This window comes from Larus michahellis, chromosome 1, assembly GCF_964199755.1.
Source record: "Larus michahellis chromosome 1, bLarMic1.1, whole genome shotgun sequence".
In the NCBI taxonomy this organism is placed as follows: domain Eukaryota; kingdom Metazoa; phylum Chordata; class Aves; order Charadriiformes; family Laridae; genus Larus; species Larus michahellis.
Window position 1 is genome coordinate 217530552 of NC_133896.1, and position 17233 is coordinate 217547784.

Consider the following 17233-nt stretch of genomic DNA (forward strand, 5'->3'; position numbering starts at 1 on the left):
GGGCTCGTCATCTGCTCCGCTTGCTGGAAGGGCAGCGTTCCCCCAGTATCACCTTGCTCAGACTGCATACGTGCCACTTCTAAGAACTCTTCCTTCCTCGCAGGAATGGGATTTATTTTAGTTTTTTAAATTACCTAGATGACCTGTGTCCGAACTATTTGGCTACTGAAACAGATCTGGATGAGGTACAGGTTGCCCAGAGAAGTGGTGGAGGCCCCATCCCTGGAGACATTCAAGGCCAGGCTTGATGAGGCTCTGAGCAACCTGATCTAGTTGAAAATGTCCCTGCTCACTGCAGGGGGGTTGGGCTAGATGGCCTTTAAAGGTCCCTTCCAACCCAACACATTCTATGATTCTATGAGGTTCAACACTTGGTGCCCCTCTCATCACTATCACAGAATCATAGAATCATTTAGGTTTGAAAAGACCCTTAAGATAATCAAGTCCAACCATTAACCCAACACTGCCAAGTCCACCACTAAACACCTCACCACCACACCTACATGTCTTTTAAATACCTCCAGCGGTGGTGACTCCACCACTTCCCTGGACAGCCTGTTCCAGTGCTTGATAACCCTGGCAGTGAAGATATTTTTCCTAATATCCATACTTCCCTGGTGCAACCTGAGGCCACTTCCTCTTGTCCAATCGCCTGTTACTTGGGAGAACAGATCAACCCCCACCTCACTACAATCTCTTTCCACGTAGTTGCAGAGAGCGATAAGGTCTCGCCTCAGCCTCCTTTTCTCCAGATTAAACATCCCCAGTTCCCTCAGTCACTCGTCATAGGACTTGTTCTCCAGACCCTTCACCCGCTTCGTTGCCCTTCTCTGGATACACTCCAGCACCTCAATGTCTTTCTTGTAGTGAGGGCCCCCAAACAGAACACAGTACTTGAGGTGGGGCCTCACCAGTGCTGAATACAGTGGGACGATCACTCCCCTAGTCCAGTTGGCCACACTGTTCCTGATACAGGCCAGGATGCTGTTGGCCTTCTTGGCCACCTGGGCACACTGCTGGCTCATATTCAGCCGGCTGTCCACCAACACTCCCAAGTCCTTTTCCACCGGACAGCTTTCCAGCCACTCCTCCCCAAGCCTGTAGCACTGCATGGGATTGTTGTGACCCATGTGCAGGACCCGGCCCTTGGCCTTGTTGAACCTCATACCATTGGCCTCAGCCCATTGATCCAGCCTGTCCAGATCCCTCTGCAGAGCCTTCCTACCCTCAAGCAGATCGACACTCACATCTAACTTGGTGGTGTCTGCAAAGTTACTGAGGGTGCACTCAATGCTCTCATTCAGGTCGATAAAGATATTAAAGAGAACCAGCCCCAGTAACGAGCCCTGGGGAACACCACTTGTGACTGGCTGCCAACTGGATTTAACTCCATTCACCACCACTCTTTGGGCCTGGCCATCCAGCCGGTTTTTTACCCAATGAAGAGTACGCCCATCCAAGCCATGAACAGCCAATTTCTCCAGGAGAATGCTGTGCGAAATGGTGTCAGAGGCTTTACTAAAGTCCAGGTAAACAACATGCACAGCCTTCATACACTAAGTGGGTCACCTTGTCATAGGAGATCAGGTTAGTCAAGCAGGACCTGCCTTTCATAAATCCATGCTGACTGGGCCTGATTGCCTGGTTGTCCTGTACCTGCTGTGTGATGGCACGAAAGATGATCTGCTCGAAAATCAGGATGATCTGCTCCCTGAAGATCATGTGCTTCACCCATGGGACGAAATATGGTTTGATAACAAATACACAGTGCATTGGAGCCGTTTCTCTCCTCAGATGCCGGGAGCAATAAGCCATGATATAACGGATTTTGGCTACAACCACAGGAATGCAGGAATTACCAGGACCAGACTGGACCAGAAGCCAGCCTGCTCCAGCTTTCCATTTCCAAAGCTTTGGAGACAACTGAGAACTTCACAGGGATCACTCACGCAGCAACACACTCGTGAGGAAAACTGATTTGTGCCTCACTTCATCATTTATGAACCTTATTGAAGCAAATATTTGAACTTATCTAATACAACTGTGGGAATTCTTGCACTCATGGAAGTATTAATTTGTTAAGCCACTTTATAAAATGAATCACTCTGGTGTCATACATGTCTGTGAACATGGGGTTGGTCTTCCCTTCAGACTGCACCAGGAGACACTAGACAGCAGTGTGTTCTCATTACCAAGATATGTCAGTGGATTTTTTTTACTCGAGAAGCACTGCTTGTCCAGGGCTAGAACATCACAGACTTATCTGCATAAAAATATTAGTGGCAGGCAGAGGACAGGGTGGTCCTTCCAGCAACATGCCAAAGAAATTCAAAACATTCGCAAGCCCGTACTCTGAGTTCTTCTCAAAGGTAGCAGAAATGGTGGAAGTGAGCTTCTGGAGAACACAGAAAAACCAGCAGGATCTCAGACCTCAGAAGGAGTGACATTGATGCCAAAGAACAGAACAAAGGGCCGGAAGGAGGATCCGGGGAACTACAGGCCAGTCAGTCTGACCTCGGTGCCTGGGAAGGTCATGGAACAGATCCTCCTCAGTGCCATTACATGGCACATGCAGGAGAACAGGGTGATCAGGCCCAGTCAGCATGGGTTTGTGAAGGGCAGGTCATGCCTATCAAACCTAATATCCTTCTATGATAAGGTGACCCACTTAGTGGATGAGGGAAAAGCTGTGGATGTTATCTACTTGGATTTTTGCAAAGCTTTTGACACTGTTTCCCACAGCATTCTCCTGGAGAAACTGGCTGCTCATGGCCTGGACAGGTGTACTCTTCGCTGGGTAAAAAACTGGCTGGATGGCCGTGCCCAGAGAGTGGTGGTAAATGGAGTTAAATCCAGTTGGTGTCCAGTCACAAGTGGTGTCCCCCAGGGTTCGGTGCTGGGGCCGGTTCTCTTTAATATCTTTATCAATGATCTGGATGAAGGGATTGAATGCACCCTCAGTAAGTTCGCAGATGACACTAAACTGGGCGGGCGTGTTGATCTGCTTGAGGGTAGGTTGGCTCTGCAGAGGGATCTGGACAAGCTGGACCGATGGGCTGTGACCAATGGTATGAGGTTCAACAAGGCCAAGTGCCGGGTCCTGCACTTGGGTCACAACAACCCCATGCAGCGCTACAGGATTGGGGCAGAGTGGCTTGAAAGCAGCTCGACAGAGAAGGACTTGGGAGTGTTGGTGGACAGCCGGCTGAATATGAGCCAGCAGTGTGCCCAGGTGGCCAAGAAGGCCAACAGCATCCTGGCCTGTATCAGGAATAGTGTGGTGAGCCGGACTAGGGAAGTGATCATCCCCCTGTACTCGGCACTGGTGAGGCCCCACCTCGAGTACTGCATTCAGTTTTGGGCCCCTCGCTACAAGAGGGACATTGAGGTGTTGGAGAGTGCCCAGAGAAGGGCTACAAAGCTGGTGAGGGGCCTGGAGGACAAACCTTATGAAGAACAACTGAGGCAACTGGGGTTGTTTAGCCTGGAGAAGAGGAGGCTGAGGGGAGACCTCATCACCCTCTACAACTACCTGAAAGGAGGTTGTAGAGAGATGGGGGCTGACCTCTTCTCCCTGGTGACAAGTGATAGGACGAGGGGAAACGGGTTCAAGTTATGTCAGGGGAGGTTTAGATTAGATATTAGGAGACATTTTTTCACTGAAAGGGTTATTAAACATTGGAATAGGCTGCCCAGGGAGGTGGTGGATTCACCATCTCTGGAGGTGTTTAAAAAAAGGGTAGATGGGGCACTGAGGGACATGGTTTAGAAGTGGCTCTTGTCAGGGTAGGCTAAAGGTTGGACTCGATGATCTTAAAGGTCCCTTCCAACCTCAACAATTCTATGATTCTATGATTCTATATAATAGTATTTAAAAACTGTAATAAAGTTGCAGAAGTGTGAAATGTGCTTCAAGTGAAAATCACAAATCACACGACCCCATTCTTAGACTCATGGAATGAAGTTTGGGGATGAGGAAAAGCCATGGGAGTCAAGAAACGGGGATCGAGATACTTTAAAAAAAAGTGTAAAGACTGAAAGTGCTCTGCAGGAAAGAGAGTCTTCTGCTCTATCGGGAATTATTTTCATCCAAATCTCAAGAGAGGACGGCAGCATTTTCACCTGGAAGGTCATATGCTGACCAGGTTTTGACCCTAACACTAATCATCAAAGCAACCATCAACTAGCAAAAAAGACTCATCCTAGAATTTATGGATTTCAAGTGGGTATTTGAAAGACTTCATCATGAGTCATTTGAGAGCAATGTGAACTGTTACGGCAAGCCAGCAAAAATAATTACCATCATAAAGGCTTTATATCAAGGTTGAGCCTGTGCAAAGTATATGCAGGCTCGAGGGAACGGTTTCCACAGATAGCAATGTCAAAGAAGGTGGTGCTTGGCAGGGCAGGTGATCTGCCATGAGATAAAGGTGAGGATGGAGCCACCGGCAGTGCAATAGCCCTTCACTATGCTTTTACACGTGATGAAATATTTGCAAGTGCCCGAGTGCCCAGATGCCTGCCCGACACTTCAAAAAGAGGAGTCGTTGACGGTTATGAAAAAAAAAAAAAAAGCAAATGCAATGAGTCACTCAGCTCCAGCTTACCTTCAAAAAGCAACGGCGTACAAGAACAGGGGCAGTTTATATATTTGGCAGTAAAATGATGGAAGGCAATCATGCCAAAAATTGGCAAGGAGCAGCTGTGTTGGCCAGGATGGGGTTTGGTCACATGGAGCTGAAAGAACACATCATGAAATTTTTGAGGTGAAATGTTATTTTCCATCCTAATAAACAGATATAAAGGGTGGCAATCAATCAAAGGTGCAAACGAGTCAGACACATTCCTCAGCATGTGACAACGACCCAGTAAGGCTGAAAGGAAGCTGAGTCCCCAGCAAGGGCGGAGATGGGCCAGAGCTTCACCACCTGCCATGGAGCAGCTGGAGGACTACGAAGGACATCACACAGAGCAAAAAGGGTAAGAAAACATGAGTCTGGACTTACCCAGAGCCAAGGGGTATCAGACAATACACTGTGATATGGACTCAGATGAGGCAATGTCTCATCTCGTGCTCTGCCCTCCCACCTTCCTGGTGATGCTAACAGGGAACTACTCTAGCTTCACCTGCTGGGACTGCTGAGGTATCTCAGCTCCTCACCATACCCTGAAGCCTGGTGTTTCCCTGCAGTGTAAGTTCATAAAAATCACAGAATATTTGGGTTGGAAAGGATTTCTGGAGATAGACTTGTCCAAACCCCTGCTCAAATTAGGGGCAGCTACAGCAGCTCAGGACTGTGTCCAGTTGGGTTTTGAGTACCTCCAAGAATGGAGACTCAAGTTGAGGTGTTTTTTCATGATTAAGTATTTGCTTCATCCTCTGTAGCTTAAAGTAATCATAAGCATGGACCAACAGCTAAGCTGTTCATTGAATGACTGGTGGAAACTGTAACCCCCTCCTAGGTCTGACTCCCAGAGAGAGACGCAGCAGGCTGAGACCAAGGGGACAACAGGAGAGATAAATGACACCTCATCTTCCTGGACAGTCTCATTTTTCATCAAGTTTTTCACGAGCTGTGGCCAAATGTCCCTTTTAAGACCATTCCCAGCTTGGAGGAAGCAGATATCATCACCGAGCTACCTTTGTCAGCAAATGGCTACAGGCAGAAGAAAAGATGCACCAACATGCCATGCCTTGATGACGAGCCCCTTCAAGCAGAGCCTGCCTTTATGCTCAGTGCTTGTGCTGCGTAGCGTAGCAGAAGACTGGTTTCTTGGCTACATCTATACCCTGAAGGACCATGAGAGATGCCCTCAGCCTTCCTGGAGGGAGCCGGGATGTGGCCAGAGCACCCATGGGGCATCCCTGGATCAGGTGTAGCCCCACAATCCAAGTAATAAATCACCAACATTACAGCTCTGACATTGCACCACACTAAATAATGCAGAATATGTTTGAGAAGCAGGGAGTAATTATAACCGAAGCATAGAAACCATCTAGGGAAGAAGCGTTATCTTTACAGATAAAATCAGTAATAAATGCTACTGCATTCATAAATAAAGATCAGTCTGGAAACAAACCCTGAGTGGTGTCATGGAAAGTTCACAGCGATCGACAGCTTCATGGCTCCTTCCTGCTCCATGTGCCTTCACTCAGAGGCTTTAAAGGCTTTAGAAAGCTTTCCCTTTACTCAGGCTCAGTTTTAATTGGAAATATAAAGCAATACAAACCAGTAAACAAACAGGCACTGGGGTCCGGGAAATGAATCTAAATCTGTCCTGGCTTTTATAGGGTTTTACAAAGCACAAAGCAGTGCTCAGGGCATATAAACCGTGGCCCCTATCAAAGGTTTGGAGGGAACAACGTGAAATATATGGTGGGGAGAAAAGGGGAAATATGTTGGCTTGGGGGGAAAAAAGAGTCACGCTGTGAAAAACTGTCTGAAATTATCCACCATGAAGGTCGCTGTGATTTTCTCCCTTGCTCTCCAACTTGCTCGCACACACGTTTTGGGGTCCTGTGTCCGTTGTGTTTCCCAGCCCAGCCCCTACATGTTGGGCATCGCTTGCAGATCCGCATCCCATCCTGATGCCCGAGCAGCTTTGCAGAGATGGGGCACAGCTCCAGGAACCCCAACGCGGCACGGCTGGGGCACATGGGCTAAAAGAATCCCAGGATCCCTCTGGGAAATATAAAGGCAGGCGAATCTGACGGCGAGTTTCCTCCCAGCTGGACGACACCCAAAATGCCTCCCTCCCTCCCTCGGTTTTGCTCAGACAGTGCCGCTTCGCCGGTCGCTTCGCTCCAAGCCCATCAGCTGTTTTTGTTTCCAAAGGCTTTGCATGGTTTTGCTTTTTGATGTGCTGCTGATACCGTCTGCCGCACTCATTTTTCCACGGTCAGTAAGTCATCCAAAAAATTCCTCGGCGCCCATTAAACTAATGGGGCTGACCTGACGCACACAGGGCTCGTAGCGATAAAAGCCAATTATAAAACGAAGAATTATTTTAAATGGGTTTCTGATTCTGCGTACCTGGCCTAGGAGACAGCCCCGGTCAGGGCTGAGAGGTATGAACGCAGCTTGCCAACCTCTGCTGGGAAACCTGTGCTGGAAAGGCTGGGCAATGAGTTTTTGTTCTAAAAAAACCCACAAACCTCTTGAACTTCACATTTCTTCCTTCTCCTCCCAGCTCAAATCCCAGCCTCAGCTCAGCAAACCCAGTGGGACTTTGGCCAGGAAAGGGCAGGATTTTCCCCAAAGGCCCCAGTCCTCCAGCTCCATGTTTATCTTCAGAAGAGGCCGGTCGGATACCCTTGTGCTGGGCGCCTGCTGGGAAACAGTCAGAAGAACTGGAGTATTTGGCTGTTGGTCTTTTGGTCTTTTTTGAAAGCTGAGCGTAAATTTTCTTTTTTTTTTTTTTTTTTTTTTTTGCTTGTTGATGGTTTTATCATTTGCAGTGAGATAAGAGCCTTCTCTGCCTGTAAACCTGGTGCTCCCACAAACGGCCACATCCTCTGCCAGTTCCCATCGATGCTGGATAGGGTTAACGGGGGCTCAACTAACACGTCTCTCTTGGTGGTCTCTCTGGGATCGCACTGTTATGGGTTTGCAATCACAAAGATGACAGTTCCTCTGGATTTTTCCAGCCCCACCTGTCCAAAATGTTCACAGCCACAAAAAAAAATCTAAATAATAAAATCCTAAAAATTCCTAAATTCCCAAATTCTGAAGAACGTGTTGATCCAGCATTGCAAATCTCAGATATTCAGTTGTATCAGAGCCACTGAAGCCAGAAGCCTGGCATTCTAATCGTGTTTTTCTCTTGCTTTCTGGTTTCTAAAGCCCTCTGCATCCTTGCTTGACTCCTTTTCTTGGCACTCAGATGGGGTAGAAATCTGCTCTTGGTATTAAGGACCGTGACCATCACAGCAGCAGTGTTGACCCTGATCCTGCAATGCTTCTGGTAGCACACTGTGATGAAGAGCTGAGTACAGCAAGAAGAAGGTATGGAAGAACAGCAGGGGTTGATCCTCATCTGGTGTAAATGAAATGATGACAAATGACACCATTTGAAGATCCAAATATCTTAAAGGTCTTGACAGCAATGCTGAGATGGGTGGGATTCATCTCAGCAGAGTTTTAAGAGTCTACAAGGGGGATGTCTCCACCTGGGCTCATCAGTCCTGGTTCCCTGGAGAGGGATGGGGATGAAATGGGCGCTTTCGGTATGCAAATGATTTCCCTCATTTTCGACATCTTTTTCCACCATCTCCCCAAAAGTGGACCGATTATAACCTCCAGCAGATGTCTCACTCTCAATGACATCAGTTCCCTCTCCAAAATGCCCAGGGAATCACATCAAGGAGACCGTGACTGGTTGATAGAGACCAGCAGTGATCTCTCCCTATTTCTGCCTTCTAGGAAGCAAATTCTGGGTTGTTAGTGGCTCTCTGCTCTTCAGCAGACTCGTTGGGACCTGAACTAGCTTATCTCCAAAGGGAAAGAGGGGAAAAAAGGCAGCAGGCACTTAACTGCTCTCAAGCTGCTCCTTTGTGCCAAGACCACTCCATCTCCGGTATTGTTTACACTGAAATAAAAGCTGAACAGTGTCAGATCTTAAAATAACTTGCTGTTTGTGCAGCAGGAAAACCAGGGTCAGGGAAGTTTCGACCAAATTTAAAGAGGCAGGATGACTATGGGATGAACTGGAACTCAGACAAGAAGGTGTTCACATGCACCTGAAGTTCAACCATGAGCCTTGTGCAAAGTGAGTTGGGGTCACTGGGTCTCCCCCATCCATTCCAGCGAAGCTAGGTCAAGCCTGGGGCTAAGACATAACATCTTCATTTGTCCTCCCAGAGTGAATCTGCAGCCATGGCTGTTTCCCTTGTTAGGAAAACTCAGCACATGGTAGAGAAGGAGGGGTGGGACTGATCCAAATGCCCTTGAGATGTACAACCAGAGGGTCTAGATGTGACATACAGGGTTCTAAAAGGAGCTCCATGATGCTGAGTGAAGAAAGTATTGATGGGGCCGCTGAGGAAAAGGCTACATTTATACGTATGGTAGGACATTCTGTGAGAGGAAAGGGCTCCAAGTTCAGGGACTCAACACTGCTGTCCCAATGCAGGCCACCTCCAGGTCCCAAACAGGGCTGGGGACATTAGGTCTTCGGGTAGGTCAACAAGACATTGGAAGGTTGGATACATGGAGAGAGAACCCAACCAGGTCTGCCCCACCCACCTCATGGGTCAAGCTCAACTCAACCTTAATCTTGCTCATCACTTGTCATAGAGTGCTGTACTGTCTGCTGGGAGACAGACTGGCCTCCAGGTGAGCTGATACCCAAAGGCAACCCACACCAGAGCTGAAAGATGCCTTGCATCGACCGAATCTGAAGAGTCAAGGCCTGGTCTAGCTTGAGGGCACAAGGCTCCACAAGGGGTTGCCTGCTTGGCTGCCCTTAGGTGGCAGCGCTGCCTGCAGATACTGAAATGCAGCGTATCAGGGTTTGGGTGCTTTCAGGGACACAAGGACACCCCCACATCACCTTCCTTGCCCCCGTTTCTCAGCAACCATTCTTCAGCCCCTGTTTCTCAGCCCCTGGCAGGCTCCCCGGCACGGCACAGGGCTTGCAACTCATCCAGGGCTCGAGCAGGGAAGGAAGGAGGCGTGTGCCAGGCACAATAGCAAGGAAGTACCTGGCCTTGTGGCGGTCATTAGTGTTTCCCCTCTGCTTCGGGTCTGCCTGGCCATGGGACAGGCGACGGCAGCAGGAAAGCAGGGGCTGCCCCAGGGCTGTCACCTTGCTTGGGTTCCCCAGTGCCCCTCTCCTGCGTGTAGGGATGGTGAACACCAGTGATTCGGGGGGATTTGAGGAAGGTGGGTAGTATATGGCATGCAAACATATCTTTTTACTCTAGTCTTGCTACCTGAAGCCTCTTCACTGAACTTTTGGGCAGCTCCTGTCCTCCCAAGAAGTCTTCAGGGGTACCTTTCTGGTGTTTTTTCTCCAGCCCACCTCGAGCTCCCTTTGCTCACCAAACACCCATGCAAACCTGTCTGCAAGGAACCGACGGGGTGAGCGGCATTGCTGGTCTGATGCTGGGACTGACACTGTTTTAGGGGAGAAGCGAGGAGGCAACCATATGGGCTCATCGCACAGACTTTCAGGAAGCCCATGTGAGCAGGCAGCAGGTTGGGGAGCAACCAGCCAGTGACCCATATGGGACCCCCAGCCAAAACAAGCCAAGTGGGTGCTAAAGCAATAAATTTGCTCTTGTGGGTTGGAAGGGGGTAACCAGTGGAGGGTCTGGGAGCAGCAAAAGGCCAAGGAGACCCACAGCAGAGATCATGCACGTGGGATGTAGGAGATCTCATTAATGTGAGCGGAAAGTCACTGGTGGCTAGGGCTGATCTGGCAAACTCTGCTGGAGTGAGAGCGGCTGAGTTGAAGGAGGAAGAAGAGACACTCAGCTCTCCATTAAACTTTAATGCTCGGCCCTGACTTGCATTCAGCGAGATGGTAAAAGCCTCGAGATTGCTGGGGATCGATCCCAGCCGTGATGATAAACGCCAGCAATGAGCCTTGGAGATGGAGCAAGGAGCGAGCCGGAGCCCGGGACCGCCCTGGCGCAGCCCCCTGGCAGAAAGCAGAGAAATAAATAAAAGAAAGAAAGTCCCAGATGGAAAAGAAAAAAAAAAAAAAGGGAGACAACATGCCTGGGCTGGGTGGGAGAGGCCACCGCTGCCAGACACAAGCCATCGGGGCAGGAGCCCAGCACCATCCTTTTCCCACGCCCCGCTCACCCTCTCCGAGCGACGGGGGCCTTCTGCTCACAGCAAGGACATTAACTCACCCACAAATGTTCCCTTCCCTGCTTCCATGGCTGGGCTAAACCTCTAGCACAGGGGCATTAATGCGGTGAACAAATAAGCTCTTAAACGCCCCTGGGTGTTTGCTCAGCACCCACGAATCCAAGCCCCCGAGAAACTCTGCGCCCCATGGGGCAGGTGGAAGAAGAGCTGCCGGGTGGTGCTGGGGGTGGCACAGAAAATTGGGATGGAGTTAATAAAGGTATCGACCTCTCTGAAATAACCAGCCTGTACACAGACCCCCTGCAAGGACACACACACTGCAAAGACGCATGGTGGTTCATGAGAAATTAAATTATACGCTGATGTAGCTGCACCTCTGAGTTGTATCAGGAATGGGACACGGCAGGGTTTTGGCCAAAGGATCAGCTCCAGAAAGGGTTAACGGCACACGAGATATGTTTAGTGGGATTTGGTATCTTTGTTTTTTTTTTAAACTCCAACAAACAAAGCATATGAGAAAATCCAGTTCACAGCTGAGCCCTGGCTGTCTGCCCACTAGGGCAGGGAAAACGCAGATGGTTTGAGATACCCACACGCCTGCGTTTCTCCTTCACCCTGTGGCTCAGGGTCCCTGGCAGGTCTCTCCCTCCGTCATATTCACAGAATCACAGAATGGCAGGGGTTGGAAGGGACCTCTGGAGATCACCCAGTCCAACCCCCTGCCAGAGCAGGGTCACCCAGAGCAGGTTGCACAGGAACACGTCCAGGTGGGTTTGGAATGTCTCCAGAGACGGAGACTCCACCACCTCTCTGGGCAGCCTGTGCCAGGGCTCTGCCACCCTCCCAGGAAAGAAGTTCCTCCTCAGGTTTAGGTGGAAATTCCTATGCTCAAGTTTGTGCCCGTTACCCCTTGTCCTGTCCCCGGGCACCACTGAGAAGAGCCTGGCCCCATCCTCCTGACACCCACCCTTTCAGTATTTATAAGCATTGATGAGATCCCCCCCAGTCGTCTTTTTTCCAGACTAAAAAGACCCAAGTCCCTCAGTCTTTCTTCATAAGAGAGGTGTTCCAGTCCCCTCAACATCTTGGTAGCCCTTACCCCTTCAAGCCGGCCGAGGTGGCAGTGGTGCAAATGGCAGTGCAAAAGCAGCGCTGAGACAGGAGCAAATCTACTTCCCTCAAGCCCCACTGGCTTCCCTGGAGCCGCAGAGGAGTCGGGATCCTGCAAGGCTCCGCTTCTTCAAAAATACCAATTATCTCTCAAAGTAAATAGGTGTTAACAGAAACAAAGAGCTTTGCCGCAGTCTGGGTAAACACCTTAGAGTGAACTTAATATCCCTTCTCCCGGCAGATGCAATCGCGCTGCTCTACGATTATTTTCAGGTCGGGGCGGGGAACGAAGAAGCCACGGCGGCGGCTTTGCAGAGCGATACCCGCCACTTCACTGACATTTCGGTCCCTGAAGGCTGAAACGAGCTTCCTTTCGATGAACCAAATGTGTAATGCGGCCGGCGATCAGCGAAACCAGCAGCTAACCCCAGCACGATGTTAAACCTCCCTGAACGCCAGCCTGGTTCTTAATCCTTAGAGTCCCCCAGTCTAGACAGGACGTGAAGGACTAATGTGAAAACCAAGCAACAGAAAATTTACACTCTGCCGTCGAGCTGCAAACAGAAAGAAGCAGGAAAGGGTATAAATACCTTTGGCCTTTTAATTTTTTCGCCTTTTGGGAGCGTGGGCAGCACCCAAGCGCGATCCCACACTGGTGCAGAGGGTTTGCAGCCAGTTGGTATCACCGCGTGCAGCCGCTTTTGGGTTGCCCATTTGCTCACTGAATCATGCCAAAAAGCAAGCGAAAATCCGTCTTTTCCCTACCACTGTGGGGAGCTGGTGAAATAGGCTTTTACCCAAACTGCCCCAAAAGCTAACGAGTTTTTCCTCCATCACCGGTGGGTTGAAAGCAAACTCATTACTGGTGGCTTGGGCTCGGTGGATGCCGGGTTCCCTTCAAGCAGGAGGTAATTCAGCATGTGGTGGCAGCTGTAGTAAAAACCTTTGCCGGTGATGGAGCACTTCCCTGGCCGGGACGCAATTATAACCCAGCCAGGAACAGCCTGGCTTTGGGGCTGGACCCAGAGTGGCTTTTGGGTCAGCATAAAGCCGTCACGCACTCAGGAACAAGAACAACCAGAAAAAGGCGCACGGCGGCTTCCCAGGCAGTTTCTGATCTCGTTCCGCCACGCTGCCTGTCTGCTGGGAGAGGGAGGTTTAGTTAATTAATTGCTACAATTAGCATGGAGCTATTCCTGCCCATGATGGTTACCTTTTCCTCCCCTTTTTTTGGTGCATTCAATTACTGACTCATTCATTCTCCAAGGCAGAGGCTACGACAAGGCACAGAGAGGCTTGAGGATGAGGGGGTGAAGTCTAAGAAAGAAAAGTAAGAGGTCCCAAGCTCTATTCCTACCCAGGAACTGTCTCAATCTCATGCAAACTCCTCATCCTCTCCCTCCCATCAACCCACGGCTTCAAGGAGGCGATGAAGACGGAGCGCGGCAGTTACAGCTATTGCTGTGACCATTTTATTCCTCCCTCCAGCTGACCCATCACGAAGGATGGGTGATGGGCTCGTGTATGCCAAGATGGACAATACTCCCAACACCCATCACGCCGCAACAGTCCTGCAACCTCTCTGCCCAGCCTTGGGCCATGAGTCCTTCAAACAAACATTATCTACTTTGGGAAATCGATGATTTATTTGCCATTACTTAGCGGGGATGGTGAAGGAAAGGTGAGCGTGGGGTCACAGCTTCGGCGAGCACCAAAGCGAAGCACCAGCCCTGAATAATTCATGCTCCCTCTTTTCTGCAGCATCTGGACACATCTGCTGCATTTGCCGTCGCAGGCTTTTTCTCGGCTGACTCAGAAAATCACGCTTTGGCAGCTGGGTACTGTTTCAAGTGGGTACTTTCCCTACAGCATTAACGAGCTGTGATTTTGTTACAAATAGGGATTTTTGTTCCTCTTTTGCTGATGTCACTCCGTGATCCTGCAGGGAATAGCGCTCGGATCTCTGCAGCCTGACGAGCCCTATGTGCCCTTTGGGACAGATGTACTCGCAAGCGGGAGATTGTTTTTCCTTTTGCTGCCCAGTTTTATATTTCACTGAAGTCCAGTATCGATCCCGCTGCCGCTGGGCTGGAAGCTCATTTTACTAAATGGGAAGAAAAACAGTTCCCCCAGCTGAACGCATGTAAAATGGAAAATCCTCCAACAAAACAGCTCTTCAAAAAGGGGCCTGAATGATTTTGCTGAACCTCGAGGACTGCACTCCGACATCGGAACGGGATGTAATTTATTTAGCCTGACCTTTCCCTGCAAGATCGTGCTGGCGGCATTATCAAGGATCCTTTCTACCACTTGTACACCCATTGCCAAGGTGACGTCCCGTTTCATGCGTCAGTCGGTGAAGATCGCATCCGCGTTGCTGTGATGCTTTGTTTGCTGTCCTGCCTGACAAGCTCTTGGCAGGGTTTCAGCTCCCGCGGATGGCAGCTGCTCTGTGAGGGACCAGAACAGATTCGAGCTGAACGTCATTATGGAGAGTTTCACGTAGACAGAGCACGGGACTGGGTTCCCCTGGATAAGACTGGACCATGGATGAGATAAAGCAAAGATGCCCAGAGGTGCCATCAGGTGTAATGGGACCGGCAGGCGACTGCAGCGCTGCACCCCATGCTCACCCTCGTCCCATCTCACTTGGGATTTATGTGAGTCCTCGTGGTCCCAGGGAACCAGAGGGATCTTGCTGGTGCTCACCTGCAGAGGCTTGCCAAAGTGCAGCCGTTTTTGGATGGTGGAGCGCAACCAGTGGAACAGGTCCTGCTACTGCACAAAACCACCTCTCCCCTCCACCTTTTTCTCTCCCCTCCCAGTGCTTTCCCGGCGGGTCCCAGGAGGAGACAGAGATGCAGATGGGGAGGATGCATCAGCCCTTCACAAGAGATTGATCCTGTTGGTGGTGGGGACAGACACAGCGGGGAGGGACATGGTCGAGTAAAGCTTTTCCCACCCCACCAAGGGATTTTCCCTGCTCGTTCCCACAACTCTCAAAGGGACTTTGGTGATGGATGAGGACAATGGCTGCAGCTAAAAACATCCCCAGACCCCACCAACTTCTTATGACTCAGAAGTCTACAGTTATGGGGGGAGAAAATGAATTAGGTGGCTCACAGGGCCAAAGCCTGCTCTGCTTCAGATATCAAAAGTAGGAAAGCCGCATGGAGGTTTCCCACGTGTCCATCCATTTCCCACTCCAGCCCTCCTAGCCTTGTGGCAGGCTGCACCCCCCTCCCACAGGTCTGATCTGAAAGAGGAGCCAGGCCCCTTTGGGAGGACAGGAGAGGAGATGCTCTTGGCCACAGACATGGCTTTCATGGTACCTGTGTTCTCCTCGGACTGGTTGAAGCCACAGATCTGGCAGATGCTGCGAACCCACTTGTTCATATCGTCCTCGGTCTCGGCAACCAGGTAGAAGGTCCTGTCGCTGGTCTTGATGTCAAAGATATAGCTGTCTGCCAGCTCCTTCTTGTTGAAGGTCAGGCCCGCATCCACTTGCTCACAGAAATTGAGGTTGATCACACGCAAAGGTTTCTTGGAGTGGTCATTTTTGTAGTATTCCAGGACATCGGGGTCGCCACTCATCCGACCGCTGCGCAGGACGAACCAGCGTTTCTTCCATGCCTGCAACCAAGAAGAGAGGAAGCATGAACCCCATCACTCAAGTCATGAGGCCCAAGAAAGCCCTGCCAGGTACAGGGTGACACAGACGGACAAGACACCTCTCTGCCCCAGGACGCTCTGGGATGCTGCTCAGGACATCCCTGCAAGAGGTGCACGGACTCAGCTCAGTTCATTAGTTCAATAATCAAATCCCACCGGTTATCAGGGAAAATTAAATACTGAAATATCATAGAATCACAGAACGGTTTAAGTTGGAAGGGACCTTAAAGATCATCTAGTTCCAAACCCCCTACCATGGGCAGGGACATCTCCCACTAGACTAGCTGAAGACGACCCCAAGAAGTGCTAGTCTTGAGGCTTAGAGCAACCTTACTCCCTACAGCCCAGCCGCACTCCCAGGACCCAAATACCCTTTGCTCCTTGATGCGAGATAATCCGCAGGGCAGCAATGACCCACAATCACAGTGCCGAAATGCATTCCGGCAGCTCGGAGGAGCTCAGGCACTTCGGACGCAGTGCCTTGGGTATCCTGCCCTTCAGAGAAACCCCTGAAAGCATCACAGTGCGCATCTGCAGATACTGACCATGCCAATCCCATCTCTGTTTAAACGCCGGAATAGAAAGGCTAATAAAACCAACGGGGAACTGGTTTGTTTTTTTAAATATCAGGAATAAAGCCAGGGAGACCCGTGGAGAATCCAAGCTTTGTTTTTCAGCATCTTCTGCTCCCTGGTATGCTGGAAACTCTTTAGCAAAGGAAAAGGTTATCATTGATTCTTCCGAGCACTGCGAACAGTGGCTCCTGGCCAAACTACCTGGGGAACGGGATCAGAAGGTTACGGTGTTTGAAGCAAACTGGCAAAATAAATGTCGGCCATCAGCCCTGGCACTGGGAGCTGCTGCCCCTCTGCTCTCCCCACACCAAATGCAGTTGGGAGCCCACAGGAGGGGCAATAGCCACAATGATGATGTGCTAAATGCTACGACTTATATTACACAGAGAATCGTGCAGGTGTAACTCCCCATCCCATGGGCTGGAGGGATTTTTTTGGGGGAGTGGGCTCTGCACGAGCATCCTGGCACCTGCGGGAGGGATGCACAGGGTGAGGGACCACCATGGGCTGCTCCCCATCACAGAGCTATGCTGCCCTGCAGAGGGCTGAGCTCCCATGGCATATGGAAGGGAAGGACTATGTCTAAGAGTAGTCCTTAAAACATCTGGGTTTGTTCAGGCTCCCTTTGAAAGCAGTGAATGTTTGAGAGGTGCACAAACAATGTGGGCTGGATATGGCCCACGCGGATGAGCGGGATGATGCAGGATGTTGCCAGCGCTCCTGCACTACCTGAGGCAGACCTTGGTTTGCACCAAAGGACGCCACGGGAGGGGATGCAATTCCCACCATCCTGCTCTGGTTGCAGACTTTTCCTTGTTTTATGACCTTTACCTTAATTATTTTTTTTAAAAATCACCATTTGTTTGGGTTCATGTGATTATGAGAGGGTGGGTCATGAGGAAGCACATGATGTCCCTAAGAAGGAAGAACCAACAGCCACAAACACCTTTAGTAACCCAAGAGAGGCAGCAAGACAAGTGGTGTGCTGGGACCTCCACGAAGCTCCCTGGGAGGTGACTACAGCCCTGTGAGGCTTTACGTATTGGTGATGGGCAT

General features: G+C 50.2%; 1 protein-coding gene across 1 annotated transcript in view; it reads right to left on the bottom strand.

Moving 5' to 3' along the window:
- The window catches only part of GAB2 (GRB2 associated binding protein 2), a 97784-nt gene that overhangs the window by 25440 nt on the left and 55111 nt on the right, over positions 1 to 17233 (bottom strand). Inside the window, exon 2 of the mRNA XM_074572368.1 lies at positions 15263 to 15563. Within this exon, the coding sequence (XP_074428469.1) occupies positions 15263 to 15563 (301 nt within the window). The remainder of the gene's footprint in view (positions 1 to 15262; positions 15564 to 17233) is intronic.